The 18,404-nt window shown below is 39.7% G+C and overlaps 1 protein-coding gene across 4 annotated transcripts; it reads right to left on the bottom strand.

The window, feature by feature from the left end:
• Positions 1-1,029: 1,029 nt before the first annotated feature.
• On the bottom strand, positions 1,030-12,295 carry STX2 (syntaxin 2). 4 transcript variants are annotated; one of them, XR_001862170.1, is made up of 11 exons: positions 12,191-12,295; positions 11,931-12,002; positions 11,350-11,449; positions 9,838-9,912; positions 9,334-9,407; positions 9,027-9,135; positions 7,308-7,381; positions 7,066-7,203; positions 6,243-6,250; positions 5,600-5,710; positions 1,030-3,123 (listed from the first exon to the last, which is right to left on the bottom strand). XR_001862170.1 is itself a non-coding variant. In XM_008634006.2 (11 exons), the coding sequence occupies exons 1-10, from the start codon at positions 12,278-12,280 to the stop codon at positions 4,463-4,465; spliced, it is 927 nt and encodes a 308-aa protein (XP_008632228.2). In that variant the 5' UTR covers positions 12,281-12,295; the 3' UTR covers positions 1,030-3,123; positions 4,419-4,462. The 4 variants fall into 4 exon arrangements, 3 of the variants coding, with proteins under 3 accessions (XP_008632228.2, XP_017590238.1, XP_017590239.1); XM_008634006.2 differs by lacking the exon at positions 6,243-6,250 and adding an exon at positions 4,419-4,546; XM_017734749.1 differs by lacking the exon at positions 6,243-6,250.
• Between the last annotated feature and the right edge of the window lie 6,109 nt (positions 12,296-18,404).

Genomic DNA, 18,404 nt, shown 5'->3' with positions numbered 1-18,404 from the left:
GCCCCGGGGCCACCCCCCGCCCGCGGCAGCAGAGCCCGAGCCCCGCGGCTGCCCCGTGCAGGGTGCCAGGGCTATTTCCAGAGGGGCCCGGGTTATTTCCAGAGGGGCCATCCGAGCCACATGAACACATCAAACCAAATTTAACACTGCGTAACCTCAGGCTTTAGATTCACACCCCAACCGCCCCCCTGGGAATACCCCAACACAACCCGACACAAAGCCCACATCCAAACTGTGCTCTCAAAACCACACCAAGCACAACTTTTATTTTTAAATAATGTGATTTTTTTTTAAACAGAAGCATCCTTCCTCACAGGCAGCAGTTTCCTCCTTTCCCTTTGTCTTCTCAATTTTATCAGGCTTCTATTCATCAAAACTCACACAGTGCTTTGATAAACAAACGCTCCTTTCCCTAAAACTCTGTTCTCTGTTTTACATGACACAGCAGAGGCAGAATTAAGGCAGAATAACAGCTTTAGCTGATTCTAGAGATTCATTCCTGTCCAGCTTTGGTGCTTTCCCCCAGCTGGTGAGAGGCAGCAGCTACCTGTATTTTAAACAATCTGAGCATTTTGGTCATACTGAACTTTGTAAGAGCAGCTATGTAACATTTTCCCTATGTTTCTACTGACAGGTAGTCATGAACTGGTCATTTTCCATGTGCTTTGGCATAAACTCTGCATGCAAACCCTCACTGCTCTTAGATTGTTACAGGAGTCGTCACAAATTATTTCTATATGAAGAGAGCACTCACTCAAATGAAACCTTGGGGGTTCTCACCTCAACATTTCTCTGAAAAAGTTCCCCGATGGGCACAGCTTAAATTAATAAATCCAAATATTTTCTTCATAATTATCTCTACCTCTTTTTTGGTAAAAAGTTGCAGGAAAGACACCACCTTACCCTGAGAGCAGGCAATCCAGTGTTTGATGTAGGTCACTGCAGAAACACATCAGCCTTACTCGAACTCTTAGTGGGAACATTGACAGAGGCCCCAGGAACACCATGAACACAAGCCAGACACGAGACTCGCGTAGATTGAGTTTATTAGTGCATAGGTTAGAGATTTACTCCCCTCAATATGAACCAAACAAAGAGGTTCATGTGAAAAGGTCTGTTTTGCTTTAAAACAAACTCATTGAGGCAGCTGTTCCACAAGAAGTAAAAACTATGGAGTAGCCTATTCAAATTTCTGGTCTCGATGGGCAAATTACTGCATTATAGAGAAAAAAATTCAACATGACAGGATTTTGAGGGTCAGTTTACATAACCAGCTGGTAAACAGCAGGAGTGATCCCCCCTCATCTAATTTGAGTATCTGTATAAATAATATTTACTGATAAAAATCTAGAAAACTACAGAATAAAAAATGTATTTACCTAGAATGAGCATTAAGGCAACCAATCCTTCCTTACTTTGCATGTAAACTTCCTCACAAACACCAGTGAGCATTCTGGACTTAGAGGTAAAAGAAATTTGTTCATTACTGAAGCCGAATTTTTCAAGCGACTTCTTCATGGCTGCCTTGTAAAGAGACCAATAATAATAATAATAATAATGATATTTGTTTTCTTTTTCTAAACGTTTGACATCTGAATAGCTCCAGCACATTCACAGTATACCTGGACAGCAAAGCAGGAATATTCATACATACGATACAAATTGTAAACTTTGCTGAATTTTATGAAGTCTGAATTCTCACTTACTGAGTAACTTTGATCTCAGACACTTTCAACAAAACCTAAGTTTATGGATGCTAAACTTGTAGGACCGAGTTACTGCAGTTAACATGAGAGCTGAATATCTGAAAACATTGATGAGTATAGTTTTAGGCTATGTTTAAAAAGGCACAAATTATCCTCTCCTCTATTTCTCTTAGAGCGTAAATATACCTACATATCTACATGGATATGCTTCAACAACGAGGAGTCACAAACCCAAGTTACAAATACTTTACACACAAAAATACAAAAATAACCTGTAACATTAAATGCAGTTATTTGGGTACATTTGAATTCTTTCAAGCTTTCGAGTCGTGCAAGCTGGCATTACAACAGGCATGTATACACCAAAACACTTCATCTATGTTATATCCACACAAACTTCATAACAAATCAGTGTCTCAGTTTGTATTATGTGTCAGACTCTTCTGGGGGAGTTCATCCCCATGTGCTATATTCATACATCAACATCAGCGAACTCCAGAACAAGAAAACTTGATTTGGCTTTACAAAGTCATTTCTGTCATATTCATTTAAGCAATAAGGCTAAACTGATCCATCAGGTTCCTTTGCACATGAATTACCTGCAAAATTACCCGCTCAAGTGCAAACTCAGCGTGTTTCAGAGCTGTATGCTTTTACCAGAAATGTTGCAATTAACTTCTTATTAACTACGAAAGAAGTATTTAAAGCAATTAACCTTGAAAGAAAAAAATAAAAAAACTGGCAAGTGTAAAAAAGCTTCTTTTTCCTCTCTTTTCTTCTCAAGTGTAATGCACTAGGCAGTTAAATGAGCAGTCTTTTCAGGATAAAATATTTTAGCACTTGTTGGACAAAAAGCATAAAGTTTAAATAGGTTAAGGTGACTAAATAATTAATACACTTAAACACAAGGCTACATCTCATAAAAACATTCACAAGAGTGCTAACAAAGGCAGCACTGGCAAGGTACTTAAAGTCATGATTAGAATTGGATTAGCAATAGGAAAAAAAGCCAAACAGTCAAAACTCAAAAGTCTCTCAACTCCCTATTTCAACTGTAACACTGAGCTGTGAAAATAATCCTGTTACTTTAGTTCAAAGCATGTAGGAGCAAGTTTCAGTCTTGCAAGTGTCTAGTTTGTGATGCAAAATCCATACACATCCTAATACATTCTGATCTTCATTTATGAGTAAACATTAAGAGTGATTTTGCTTTCATTTTTAACCATTAGTGACAGGTCATCATCCTGGGACAGTGTCAGGCATCATCTTTGGAAAAGGTTTGGTTTCACTGAAGATGTTTTGGAGTTTCTCAAGGTTCATAACTCTTGGAATGTGCTTGCTAGGACAGAGTTGTTGCCAGGATAATTCCAAGTATCAGAAGCAATACAGTTACACATATTATTATGAACATCAATTTCTGCAGGGAAAAGAGAGAAAAATTAAGACTGAAATACTTTTTCAGAGACAGAATTGTTTAAATATATTCAGAGCCACAGTAATACTGACACCCAGGCTGAGCATTGGGATTTTCTTTCTAAGGAGCAACCACTGCTATGATTTCCTTGTTTCCTGTTTCTAACATACATGTAACCGTGGTCACAAGACAGAGCCATCTGTGCAACATTTCCCTGTTTTCCTTTACAGAACAAGGGTTGTTACTCATACCCAACTTCTGTAAACATCATTAGAAACAGATGTAGGTCAAGTCTAAGTAACTGCTCACTGCCACCCTCCTTGGATAAATATTGGCAGCCTGCTCAAACCTTTACATCTGCACCCTTAGTGGAATTCACCAGAAGGTCAGTATAAACATTGTGTGGGCAATAGCTCAGAGGAGCTGCAAGGGTTAAAAAAGGAGAGCTCGTTCTGTGTAAATGCACCGAGGTGTGACCCTGGGTTAGGCATTTCTGACTGCAAGTAATGACACAGTAAATTCTGCTCCCTGCCCACAAACCAGAGCTCAGCAGGATCTCAAACACCAAAACGAAAACCTAGATGTTAAAAAGAGTGTTAGTACAGAAATGTGAATTTCTGATGAGCTGTCTGAACTGACACCTGCTCCTGGTGTTCTGTACAGAGCTTAGAGACACTGCATGTTACAAGCTGCATTTCTACTGCACTCAGACAAGTTAACTGCTATTCCCTACTTAGCCTGGCTAAGCATTTTCTGGACAAGAAATGGTACATTACTACAGCAAAAATATGAACACTGAAAAACATCTCATGTCCTAAACACACTGTTATCTCCCACTGTTTCATTTAGTCTAGCATTAATAAAGAGTTTCAAAGTAAGAAATTTTAAGATGTTCTCCAAGGCATAACAGCCAACTTTATGATTACAGCCATCTACTTTTTTAAAAACTCTACAGAAACCCCCATTTGATAAAGTTCCAAGTGTACTTAGCATTCCATATTGTTTGCTGATGTGAACTTTCAGCATAAAAAAAAAATAATTCCAAGAGCTGTGAGCCAGTTCTTTGCTTTTTGCTGTCATTTCCTGCTGCTGCTGGGTTGGCAGTGGCTGCACTCTGTGCACTGGGCAGGTCACCAGCAGGCGTCAGCCTGCAGGATCCACATGCAGGAACTGTCACAGGGCACAGAGAGCAGAGCCAGCAATGCACTCAGTCCTCCCCCACGTCCCTGCACAGATATTAAGGGTTAGCAGAACAACACAGAGGAAACAAGAGCCAAATTAGTTGATTAGTTACTTACTGCCACAGTGGCAGGAAGCCATGCATGCTGAGGTTATCCAAGCATCACCGAATACCAACAGACAAACCAATAATTAGAGCTACTATGGCAATCAACACCACTGACACAACGATAATTATCCACATTTTCTGTCAAAAAACAAGGTATTGTTAGCATTAAGCACATTAACACTTGCATTTATTTTCAGTTTTTCAAACAGTTTTTAGATCCACAAGCACTTTTGTTAAAGCCTCCTGTATTCTCAATTTGAGATAAATTTATCTGTATAATCTTGCAAATGTAAGAATTAACACTTTTAAACAGGTAAACTCATGTGATTAATGGCTACACAGTTATCAGAGATGACACAACCACCATTTACAAACATGTTAAGTGGGCTCTTTTAACACTTCTGAAAAGATCTTTTGTAAATGAGCCAGGCGTGTTATCTCTGTGTAAATCTGTATTTGTAGAGAGATGAATTATTCCCTCAAATCCAGCTCACCATGAAGAGCCTCACCGAATTGCACAGCATATCAAAAGGGGAAACTGGAATGTAAAAATAAACTACTTAGTAGTCTGATATCAGAATATATTATTTGGTGTCTGATGGGAAGAAAGATACTGAAACAAAACAAGTGCCATGGAAAATGCCGGAACATTCCTTTGAACTCAAGTCCTCCACAAATTCAGTGTCACAGCACAATGTCACACCCTTCCCAGGGGGAAGATCCCCCTAATTTATCTGTAAAACCAGTAACTAAAGACAGAATTTAAAAAAAAAAAGCCTATTTCAGCAAAAGCACTTTTATTTTTCCTGCTAGCAAATAAGATTTTATAGCTTTAAATCCAGGTAAGTTTACCAGTGACAAACCGCAAAAAACTTTTAAGGTTATTTAGAATCTGAATAATTTAAGGTATTGTGAAAGCTAGTAAGAAAAACATGTGAATTTATCTACTGGAATAATACATTCATTCTTCTTCTGGGGTTTTTACAGTCTGTAATGGCAGCTCTGAGTGGAAAATTGTGAACACACCCTTAGCTGTGCATGAATTGCTGATCTGTTTTCACAGTCCAGGAAGTGTCTGTCCTCTATTGGTATTATAGATTTACAATATTAACTATAGCAAAATAATTCACATTGCACATGCTCCTGTGCTAAGTCAAAATATTGACTGGCACGATTACAGAGACAACATACCCTCCGTGCTTTACTTTGATATTTAACTGCCTTTTTTGTCTCTTCTTTTGCATGTTCCACATAATCCGTCGCATTCATCACGTTCTTTTCTATGTTATTGATCATTTCACCCTTAAAATGAAATTTCGAAGAAAAAACACATTATTGGAACCCGTGGATATTCATTTAATGACTCTAAAAGAAAGGCTCTAGAACATCAAGAATTACTTTCACAAGTCCACGATGTACATACTGGGGATGATGTTTTTTCTGCTTTGGCATGTAAAGGAAAAAGGGAATGAGAAGCAAGGGCTCACAGCTCTCACCAGACAAGGAATGTTCACAAGCAGGGCAGGCAGATTTCTCCCTTGTGCAGGAACAAGTACTGACCACCTGAAAACATCCCTTGTGTGGGAGGGATGTTTCAACAGCCAAAGCTGAAAGTGACACACTCGAGATCAGAAATCCCTGGTGTGTCTGAAGTGCAAAAGGACATGGACTACTTCCACACAAGGTTCAACAGCTCTCTAGGAAATGCACACATACAAGTTCCTCAGAACTGGGGGATTAGGATGTCAGTGTGTGACAAATTCAAATTAATTATGAAGAATGAAATTTGGCAATGAAATGGAGGATTGGTGAAAAATGACAGCAAGTCTGTTACCTGTATCTCTGTCCATCAGAAGAAATAATCAGCAGCAGTAAACAGCAAAGCATTACAGAATGATGCACAAGTAACTTTTATTCATATGTAATTCAAAAGAAACCTGCTACCAATTTCTCTTGGCTGTTTAATATCAAAGCAACAAAGGACTTCTAGAACAAAACCCAATTACAAAAAATAGTCCTTTTCAGGCAAGTTTCTCTTCTTTTCACTTTCCTGCAGAAGTCAAACCATTTTAAGATCAAAGTTAAAAATACTTTTGTTGGATAATTGCTATTTAAAGACTAAAAACAGAACAAATTTATGTACATGTCAAGACAAAGCTTACAAAGACGAGAGATGAGTTGAAGGACTTGTCAAGCCCTTTATGTTCCTGTTAGTGACCACAGCAATTGCACCTCTGCGTGAAGTGCAAGGTGCACATAGCTTTGCTGATACACCTGTTATTCCACTATGGCTCAGAATCTGAAATTCCCAAGGCATTAACCAATGTCCCAGGAGACAGCTTTGCGTACTTAAACGTGCACAAATATGTTCCAGCATATTACAATTAAGCATATTGAAGAAAATATTAAATATACTGACTGGTAGGCAAGCCTGCGTCGGCTACTGAAAGCATGTCCTGCAAGTACACTGAGATGGTCAATTTGTCCACAACAAAACAAAAACCTCCAGTGATTAACTTTCATATATTCTAAGCACAGCCCAGAACCACTGTAAGTCTGCACTGTCTGAATATAATCAACTGCTTCTGCACACTGCGAAGAGGAAGAGTGAGGAAAACACCCACCATCCCATAAATGTGTCTGAGCTGGTTCCTTACCTGAGTCTCAACAAACATTGCCATGTCCATGAACATCTCATGAAGCTCCCGAATGCTGGACTCCAGTTTCATAATATCCTTGTGACGTGACTCGATTTCGTTCAGGGCTTGCCTGGTAATTTGAGAGTCTGATATAATCTTTGGGAGAATGGAAAGACACATGGATGTAAGCAAGTGCCAACACACTTGTAAAGAGCGGGAGCAGCAGAACAGAAGAGACTAACTGGACCAGGAATACTTACATCAGAAGTGAAAATGGAAGGATTACCACTCTCTAACATTTCTTCCAGTTCCTCATCAGTGGTGGTCTTTCCAGCTAGGACAAAACAACAGGACTTCACATAACATCACTTATTCATTATTGAACATAACATTTTACCATCCAGAAGGATGACAATTCAGAGACAATTCCTGCATTGAGATTTTGCAGGATAAAACCCTGTAGTGTCCAGCCACTACCAAGGGCCATTTTGCTTATCACAAAATCCAGAAAGTATCAAGCCAATAGTCAGAAACCAAATGTAGATTCAAAGCTACCATGAAGAATCCTGGTCAGGGCTGGTTTTGCCTGGCTGGTTGGGGTCTTTTCTTTGTCAAATTGAAGAGAAACATTTACAATCTACATATGAGCCTTGCTACGTGGAGCGTTCTTCAGAATGCTATTCATGTAACACTCAGTATTTACCTATTCCATTCAGTCACATCACTCACCCCACCACTGTGTGGGCAATAAAATCTTTACATAAATTTGATTTTACCCACCCAGGATTCCATTCATGTTCCACACAGAGAAGATGATAACCCCCAGTGTGCCTTCCCTACTGCTTTGATGCAGTTTAGTATTGCATGTCTGAGCCAACTGAATCCTATTGATCACACTGGTACAACAAATCCAACACAGCCAAAGGATTTGTATTGTACAGTTTTAACAATTACATATCAAATCCCTATTCTGCCAATGAAAAATAAGTTGAATATCTGCACCAACTTATGTAATTCTGTCCCACCAGGTGAAAGATACAGTTTGACTATTACTTTCTGATGTTAATACTCAAGAATGCTGCAAAACCTGCTTTAAAATTTGTAATGCTTAAGAAAAGCTGAAGGCTCTAATTGGGTCATAACAACTTTAACTTGAAAGAACCATGTCCTGAGGTATCGGGGTCCCTCCCCTCAAACACAAGCAAAGAACAACTTAACTTGCCTAATCAACTCTACTGAAATGCTGAATTGAACCATTAGCACCAGAGGCTTAATGACAAATTTGAAAAGCACATGAAAAGCAAAATTTTCTTATAATTTGCCAGTTTCTCTGTTTGCATTCCCTGTTTCACCAATGTATGTATTCACTTCTATAAAGCATATTAAAAAAAGAGACTAATTTTAGGCACTTTTTAGACACCTTCCAAGGTAGATGGAAAGCCAGGAATGTTTCTAAATACTCGTAACAACGAATTGGAAGTAAGTCATATGTGAGTCAGTCAACAAATGATTAAAGCACATATAACAGCAGCACTGATTTTATGCCAGATGAATTTAACAAGTGTCCTTGTAGACAAAAATGGCATCACATAAAAAGAGATGTTATCCTGTTAGGCATGTTAATTTTGGAATGGCTTTCAATAACACTTGCTGTTTCAGAATGCAGCTTTTCTTAATGCTTCATTTAAAGTTGCAACATTGGATGTAAATGAAGCAAAGGAAAAAGATAATTTCTTTAATAATTTTCAATCTGTAGGAAATTATTGAGTGAGTTTTCTCTCTTTTCTTTACAGCTGTTCTAAAAAGAGTAATATCAAAGAGTTTGTGCCATGCAGTAAAATTGTTTCTTTTCTCTCACACACTTCAAGATGCTGTCCAAGATCTCTGAGGCTTTGTACCACATTTCATTAATATGCGACACGGCAGGTACTAACAGCAGGTAATTTTGGGATTTCCAGAACCGTGTTTGGGCCACTTACTTATCTCTAACTGTCTCTGTATCCGGCCTTTGCTGCGCTCCCGGAAAAGCGTCTGGGTCTCGTTGTACTCGGTCATGACCTCCACGAACTTGTGTGCCAACACGGAGTGCTGGTGTGAGGGGTTGGACACGGGACAGAAAGGGTCATCAGAAAGGGTCATTTCTGTCATCCACAACAGCACTGCACAACAACTCAGAGTGCCACTCACTGCCCAACAAAACACCACGGGACATGATTTCACAGCAGTTCAACTCACTCTCCACTTTACCAGAATCCACTGATTTTCTCTGAACTGGAGGGATCCTACCTGTGTTTTTCTTATCCTGAGGTCCACTGATGTCCGGTTAGCATTTTCACCCTGATCAAAACTCTGTTCGATAGCTAAGAACAGGACAAGAGCACTGAGTCAATAGCAGTTATTTAACAGTGTAGTTCAACTGCTTTGTAAATATTATTATTACTTTTTAAAGGTACAAGCTCCCCTTAGACGTGTAACATTTCAGGGGAGGAGAGGGGTGGCAGTGATATATAAATAAAATTTTTAAATAATTTTGATGACTGGTAGAGATCTTTGAACACAGTAACTGCTTCAATCATACTCTAAACAGAGTTACACTGTACTCTGTTACACTCTGGAAAAATTTTAAAATATGTCTTTTTGCAATTAAAGTTAATCTTCTTCCAAAATATCATCCCCCCCAAAAAAGCAGTTCAGTTGCAGAATACATTTCTACACGGAGGAATAACTTTGCATTGTAATTTTCTAGGTTATTTCTGAAAGCAAGGAGTTTTATTTGTCCTCACAACTTACCCTTTAGCCTGGCCCGGATTTTATTAGCAATCTTCTTTATTTCCTCATTTAGTTCTTCAAGTTCTTCCTTCGTTCCTTTAAAACATAGATTTTTTTAAACCATTAATGATTGATAACAGTAAGTCAGCAAGAGTCTATGAATCTACCTTGCAATCTCAGAATTGTATTCAGTACAACTATGCAGAGTTGAAGTTTATTATCCTCCTAAGTACTTTAAATACTGTTTTTATAACAGCAACCATCAGGTTCTTGCTTCTTATGATAGGCTTACATCTGGGAAATGTTATTATTACCAAACCTTCAACTAAACCAGGTGATAGTTTTTTTTAACACATTCGGGGTAATGTTAATTTGCTAGTCAAAAGCTAAATGCTACTGAGTTCTAAGTACAAGTGAAATACAGATTTATCTCCCCTTTTTCTCAGCTGTGTTGTGTACCACGTGTGCATTGCTTTTACACTCACTAACAGATCCATACCATGCACTGGCAGTTACATTCTGAGGAATTCTACCCCGAGCATTCATGGAGAGCTTTGCTAGATCCCTGTCACAGGGCTCACTGAAGGCACCGGATTCACAAGAACACACACTGCTCACAAGTGCTCTCACTCTATGCTCCTATACAATTCAGATGCAATTTTGAGCACGATTTTTAGCACAAACACAAGCTGATAAATGAGCTGAGACCACAAACTTTAAACATTCGGATGAACCCTGATTAAACCTGAGATTTGCTGAAAAAAGCAGCCTGCAAAATCAGTTGTAGGAATACAAACATACAGCAAGGAAAACAGGGGGACAGCCTAAACTAACACCCCAAGTTCAGTTTTCATCAAGAAGATGAAACAACAAGATAAATGTTAAGCCAGCATTGCAACATTCAAAAAAAAAAAAATATCTCAGCATCTTTTCTTCCCTTTTCTTTGAGCCCTGCCCAAAGCACAGACATGCCTGGAGCTAACAAGGGTTCAGAACAGGGAAGAGTCCATGGGCAAGTGCCCTGAACTTCCGAGTTCTCTGCTCAGAAAGCACAATGTCACTTCCAGCTTTGGGGTTCAAGCCTCTAAAAATAGGGCTCCACATGGAACTGGAAGTCCTGCTGCAGCAGCTGGCTCTGGTGTTAGACAGGACCTTGACCCTACTGAAGCGTAAGGAGAGGACTTGACAGTATAACCTTCAGTTGACAACTTCAACATTTTCACAAATTAGAAGAAACGTAAGTAACCTCTCAGTTTCTGAAGAAAAAAATCCCATATTAACGTGAGTTTTGGTCTAGAAAAGGTTTGGATCATGCAAAAAATATTCTGAAAATACATGTTTTCAAATGAGACTTTAAAAAGGTCAAAATAAACAAATGGAAGTATTAATTCAATATTAAAAATGAAAATATTTACTTAGTGTTACATTTTGCATTCTGAACACCTGAAGTTCCATTCCTGTAGAGAGCTAAAACAAAGAAACAATATTTCAGAATACCTAGCCACAGTTATGTGAATCTTAAAAATTACTCACTTCCTTCAGGATTTGGTGCTGACAGAATAATGCTGTGCTGTTTCTTCACTTCTTCCACATTTTGTGCTATTTTTGCTATATTATTTCTAATTTCCTCAACCTAGAGGAAGAGAAATACGGCAAAGAAGACATTAGAATAATTCAGGGCAAATATTTTTTTAAAAACAAAACCAACTGCTAATAAAACCCAAACAATTTCATCTGTAAGTACCAGAGAAAGAAATCCCAGCAGAAATGTCGAAGTTTAAATAGTCTGTAATTTTTTTTAACTAAAAAACAGTATTGTTAATAGCAAATATATTCTGTATGGCCAAAAACTTAAGTGCTAATATTCTTAATAAACAACTATTTTAAAGTTCTATTAGTAAATTTCTTGTTGATAGGGAATTAAAAACATTTCTCTGTAATAAATACAGAAATACCCTGACATAAACTAATGAAGTGTTACCAACATTGTTTCAGCATTTACAAACGATCCTGGGTAGGATATGTAGATGAATTGTTAAACCTAATTATTGAAATTAAAAGGCACAAAGAGAAAACAGTAAGTCTTTAATCCATGGTGAAAACTGTAACTTTACCTGTTGGAAGAAGTCATCCATAAAATGGTCTTTTTCAATGACAACTGTCTCCCCATCTTCATTTCCTTTATACTGTAAAAGACAACAAAAACAAATCTGTGAAATAAACCCCCAGACACTGTTCTGGAAAAACAACTTCTGCCACATTGCTACAGCACACACATCTTCGTCAACAGTCTGCAGAGTAAAAGAAGTTTTTCTTTTCTGAGGACTGTAATCTAAAAACAAATAAGCAGAGAGGCCACAGAAAGTGAACTGACTGCTGCGGAGTTGTGACAGAAACACGGAGCGGTGCTGAGTGCTCGTGATGTAACAAGCTGAACATCTAACGCCAGCCAGAACAAAACCATCCACCGCTACTGCTTCTGCCCTCAGGTGCTTTCAGGGTGCCATTCCACACCAGTTCAGCCATAATTAAGTCTCTACTAAACTAGAAATACACTGCGTAGCTGACAAACCCTCACAGCCTCTCCCACAGCCCCAGGCTCGGCTCCCGAGCCCAGAACCTGCCCAGCACAATCTGTGCATTAACAGTAACTCCGACACTATTTTTATCACAGGAACGGAGAGAATTAACGTGCATCATATGAGGGCAAAGAGTTCAAGCTTCTGTCTTCTTTAATTCCCTCTGTGGAGCACAGACTGTTTGAACGGCATTGAATCAAATTTAGAACAAAGTATTACTCTCAACATACAGTCAATGGGTTATCTGTTAGAAACAAACAAACTACAAGATAGGTATCATTATGGGATTTTCATTCCAAGACACCTTTTTTCTTACAAGGCCCTCTGCCTCTGATCTTCTAACACCCACTTTCTGCTCCTAACCTCTATTACCCAAGAAGTCTGGTTCCAGTTTAATTAGATTACGGGAGATATCCAGTGTTTGTGTGACAATTCTGCAATTCAATCCAGTGTCAAGCGCTGCTATTATCTTCTAAAGGAGTTACAGTCAATTAAGATCCAGGCATCAAAATCTACGAGTGCCCCAAATCTTCAGGGAGAAGTTACTGTACTTGGTGCCAGCTCCTCTCCTGCCAACTCAGGGAATGCACAAAGCCCTGTGGCAATGCGTTTGTCAGAAATCATGTGGGTTTTCTGCTTGGGGAAACAATAATGCCCTAAGTAAATACAGGAACAGAGATGTCACTGCTCTCCTGGACCAGCCTCCAACCACACAGTGTTGGGTGTCATTGCAGACCTTCTGCAGTCACTCATTTTGGGGAGATAACGCTGGAACTCAAATTATCTGTCCTTAGAGATTGTCATCAATTAACAGTCTTGCTTAACACAAATAAGGGAGGAAGTCTGTGCCCAAATGAAGTCATCTGACATTCTACCTTTCCCAAGACTGCACTGCTACTAAGCCACGAGCTCTAAGTTAATATTAATGAAGTAGCTACACTTTAAAGACATTTAACTTCATTATCTATGCAAAAGAACACCTTCTATTTATATTTACTGAGTAAAGAATAATTCTTCTGCTTGTTCATAACTGCATCCTGTATTTAGTTATTTGAACTAAAAATAATGAAAATGGCACCTACTAAGAGATTCAAAATGTCAGCTTTTAGTTTGATCAGATCTTAGTAAAACATGTAACACCTGAGTGAATCCTAAATGAATGAACAACACACAAATTTGACTCAGTAATCTGCCTGGAGATGCTCAGCTGGGAGGCAGCTGATCATGACTCCCCAGCCCACAGCCTGTGCCACGTGTATTCCACTTTCATATTTGGTTGCAATGACACCCCTGACAGATCAGTTTGTTCTCTACAATTTGTTGAAGGATTTATGGACAGCCCACTTCAGCCATCACCACTTGAGACACCTGATAAGTTTGTCAACCTCTGTTCTCTACGTCCTTAAATCATCTCTTACCTAAAATACAGCTCATTTGGTAACTCTCTTCCACCGAAGTGATGTGCTTTCATGCTTCTTTTGACAAGCACACAGCTCACCAAGAACTCACTTTTATCACTGAGTTTAGCAGAAACATACTGCTCTCCCTGGACTTCACCTCCCCGGTACAAGCAGTATCACAAAAAGCTGATAAAAAGTTTCACGTCAATGCCAAGAGCAATCTAATAAAGTCTGTTTGCAGCTCATACCTTGACCTTGGGACTCCAAGTCTGGGATATGCAGCTCCATAAACACTCAGAGACCTATAAAATGTCTCAAGCTCCCTCGGGAGTTTGTGCTGCTTTGGCTGGGACAGAGTTAACTCTCTTCACAGGATCTGGCACTGGCTGTGTTTGGGATTAGTGCTGGACCTGTGTTGACAACACAGGGGTGTTTCAGTTACTGCTGAGCAGCACCTCCAGCGTCAGGGCCTCTTCTGCTCCTCACCAAGGAGGCTGGGGGGGCACAGATGGGAACAGCTGTCCCTGAGTGACCCAAGGGGTATTGCAGACCACATGGCATTATGCCATGTATAAAGCTGAAGCAAGAAGAAGGAAGGGGGGCACCTTTAATGTTAGGGCATTTTGTCTTCCCAAGTCACTGTTATGTGGGCCAGAGCTCTGCTTTTCTGGGAATGGCTTGACCCCTGCCTGCCCATTGGAAGTAGGAAAGAATTCCTTTTTTCGGTTTACCAATTAAACTGCCTTTACTCTCAATCCATGAGTTTTCCCACTTCAGGAATTCTGCTCCCATCCCACAGGGGTGAACGAGGGAGCAGCCACGTGCTGCTCTTGTTGCCAGCCGGGTTAAACGACCGATATTCACAGTATAATTTCTCAGCTCCGAGCAGAAGCTATCCTGATGGTTGATGAAACTTTTGTCACTTCCACTACCTTACAATATTGCAGAAATAAGTCAGGTTGGAGATACCTTCCTAATTACTGACCTTTGAAACTGAAAACAGCTTTTGACTGAAAAGCGTGACTATTACTTGCCCTTGAAATTCCATTCAAGGTTAGCTCTTTCTCAGTGCAGATCACGTGTACTGCTCTGTCAGGCTGCAAGGATAATAACTGAGCATTATTCCAGGGAATCGGCCCCAAGGAGTATGTTACGGAGTGTTACAGCTTCTGCCTACAGCATCTGTGTGTCCAGAAATCCTTCTGCATCCGAGCAGCCAAGGAGGGCTTGCAGAGGGCCAAGGAGAGCTGAGGCAGCTTTGGCAGATCAATCATTAACACGCTTTCAGCAGCACTACTGTACAACCACAGAAACATCAGATGGTAACCCACTGCAATAAATCACCTCACACTGCTATGACATGGAAGGCACACAGCTCATCCTCAGAAAATCCCACGTCTGAACGAAGCCTCACATCAGAGGCTGACTCGGGGAAAACAACAGTTGTGTTTTCCTCCTTCTGGAAATGCTCATTTTGTGTTTGTCTCCGTACCACCCAATTCTAACAGTTTTAACTTCTGTGACTTTGTGGTTTTTCACCTGTTCCTAAACAGTTCTGGGGGCACCAACTGACCATCCAAGAAACAGTTCAGAAAAAAATCAATGCAGTTCTGTTCAAGTTACAGGTCCTTGCTTAAAAAAAGCTACAGTCACATATGAACTTCCAGATTGCTATGTACTACTCATTTTTCAAACATTACGGGTAAGATACCTTCATTAACAGTCAAGAGTAAAGAAATATAAAAATCACGTATTTTAAATTATTCACCAATCAAGCATGAAAAATGGATTCCAACAGATAGCTCTGCATCCACTTCAGCATGTAACAAGGGGGTAATTTTTGAGCCATATGGACAATGCACTCTAAAACATCACTTTGCTTGAGCAGAGGTCTATGTCTAACCTTGTTCTGAAATGATTTAACAACAGAAAGAAAGCAGTTTTATTAACAGACCTTTAAAGGGACATCTGTTTTTATTTAATACCTGATGTTAGCTAAATGCACTCAACTGAGTATCTGAACACAGACTGTACAGCTCTTTTAGGGCCATTTTAAGATGGACTTGTGTCTGTGAACAGCAAACCACTGAGGGCTGGGAGCACATTTTGCAATCATAGCTACGTACTACTCATTTTTTCTTCCCTAAACACCTACTATAGACCACTGATGAAAGCAGTGTATTAGATCAGAGAGAACCTTTTAATCTTACACTTACTTGTGCTCAAAACAACTAAAACCAGTCTGGGATTTGATCCATTGTCCAATTAATTGTATTAAAGGACATTTCAAACAGCTTAAAGAAGTTCATTTGGGCCTGCTCAGAGTAACTTAGAAATGACATTAAAATAACCGACAGTTGAACAAACACAATTATGGCTGCTATCTTCTGAAAAAGCATGTACTTTACAAAACTTCTTCGAGCTAAGAAAACAAGAGGAAGCAACACTATCTGAAGGCTATATAATCTGCATGTCATCAACCACTTCTTTCTCCAGCAACTGTTTAACTGCCTAAACATACTGTATTAGCAAAAATAACTGAAAGTTATGCTAATTTTGTGTTAATGAACCACAAACACTGATAGGTAACATTTCTCCCTCTTCTTTATAGTGATCTAGGAAAAATTAATGACAAAATATCTTGCTTGCTGCCCAATACCATCCAGGAACACACAAATGAGGGCACAGAAAATGAACATTTCTGCTGAAGGCAATAGTGTGCTCAGTTAAAACAGGTCAGTGTGGGCTGGCTACAGTCCTGGGATCTTTTTAACTCCTTGGGTACTCCACTGGTTCTTTGGGAGAGATGGGGTGAGGGAACTTTCAGGTAAAGTAAGATCAAAACAACATACATATGTTCAGGTAAAGTAAGATCAAAACAACATACAACAAACATAATGAAATCCTCACGCCAAAGAAAAGAGGAGAGGTATAGTTATTTCTGAAGATTTTGCAGGCCTAGGCCTGTTTGAAAACCACAACGTCTGTGTTCTGCTCTTCACTTAATGATTTAGCCAAGTGAAATACAATGAAACTACATTAATAAACCCAAACAGTTTGGAAAATAGGCAAACGAGTGTTAACACATTATTTCTTCACATTCATTATTCCTTTTCAAAGCACCTTATCCATGTGTCAAGCATCTCTGTTCAAAGCGTTTATTCTATGAAAGGAAAGCTACTTCACAAAACCATTAATCTTTTGATATTTCAGATAAAGCTGTAAGATGGAAGCTGCTACTTCAGTGAGTTCCCCATGGAAATGGGAATATCCACCTCCCTTGGATATGCAACTTTCAAAACTTCACGTCAACTACACAGTTATAATTGTAATAAAACATAGACTAGATCTTCAGTAACTTTTACCTTCATTTGATGTTTAAATATTCTTTTCATTAGAAGAAGACTTTTAAGTCTCTAAGCTATTTATTAATTCTACAGGCAGTGAAAATTACATTGATGAACATATGAAGCACTTCAGTAATACCGGCCCATATCTATTTAAAGCAGCAGCCTGCTGCAGGAATGTTTTCAGATGTCAAATACTAAAGCTGGCTTGAAAATTCCTCTGTACAGCTGCATTAAACACTTTTAGCTCTGTCAATGGGGGGTGTGCCAGGGTGTGTTATTGGTTTCTTCCATTTACAAAAACATAGAACAGGATTAAGTCTATGGGTATAGGATTATAAATTATAAAGCAAATTTGGATCACTATTGGTTGCTTTCTCTATCTGGGAAGCGCACACCAGCACCGAAATTTGGCACATGTTCCCACAACCTGGACATGTTTAGAAACAGGAAAAGGGAATGAGTATACCTGAAAGAAATGACACTGGTTTTTTGGCATGACTCCAAAACATCATTCCTGGTAGAGAAACTGTAATTTAATCACCCTCGAACTTTTCAAATGCTGCCAATTCATCCTTTCAGAGAGGAAGACAAAGAGACTGGTAATTCCATCATTAAAGATGGAGCTTCCAAAATGTATTTGGTGTTCCACAAGATGAAAAAGCCCTAGACCCAAATGCAGCTCAACACAGCCCAACTTCTAGATATACGTGGAGTACTGAACTATCACAGGAACTCCTGTGTGTTCTCCATTTCCATTTCTTTTCAGGAAAAAAAACCAAACCAAACAAACCAAACCCAAAACAAAAAAAACCCCTCGAATAACCTTTTATTTTACCCAAGCCATATCCTGTTGCAGACAGACTGATGGTGCCTCCCCTCAGCTCTCCCTTCTTTTTTAGGATACTGTTTCCAAAGCACAAATAAGGGAACGAAAAGAGCGTATAAACAGCAGCAGCTACCATTTTGTAAACACGCGGAAAATAAAGCCTGCAGAGCGCTTTCCTGCCGCATCATGGCCCAAGAGCTCCCGGGCGGACAAACCCACCCCGCTACACCGCGGGCGCCTCCAACGCGGAATTACCGGGGGGTTTAGTGCCGGCCAAACCGCTTCGCAGAGGCCAGGAAGAAGCGGAGCGCGGCGCGCTAGAAAAATCGCACAAGGTGGACCTGCGCTGCCAGGCCCCCGGGGACAGGTCCCGCAGGAGCAGGGCCCCCCCGGCCCTCGGGACCGGCAGTGCCGCTCCCCCGCCGCGCCGCCC

Source organism: Corvus brachyrhynchos, unplaced genomic scaffold, assembly GCF_000691975.1.
Source record: "Corvus brachyrhynchos isolate BGI_N302 unplaced genomic scaffold, ASM69197v1 scaffold114, whole genome shotgun sequence".
Lineage (NCBI taxonomy): Eukaryota > Metazoa > Chordata > Aves > Passeriformes > Corvidae > Corvus > Corvus brachyrhynchos.
Note: the sequence above shows the minus strand (reverse complement) of the source record. Positions and strands in the feature narration are given on the sequence as shown.

What these genes read in the sequence shown, in the direction of transcription:
- STX2 (XM_008634006.2), bottom strand. Translation starts at nt 12,280, where the DNA reads ATGGTTTTGTTCTGGCTGGCGTTAGATGTTCAGCTTGTTACATCACGA. An exon ending in TGGATGACTTCTTCCAACAG is followed by an intron (nt 11,450 to 11,930) that starts GTAAAGTTACAG and finishes CTCTTCCTCTAG; the next exon opens with GTTGAGGAAATTAGAAATAA. An exon ending in CAATGTTTGTTGAGACTCAG is followed by an intron (nt 5,711 to 7,065) that starts GTAAGGAACCAG and finishes TTTCATTTTAAG; the next exon opens with GGTGAAATGATCAATAACAT.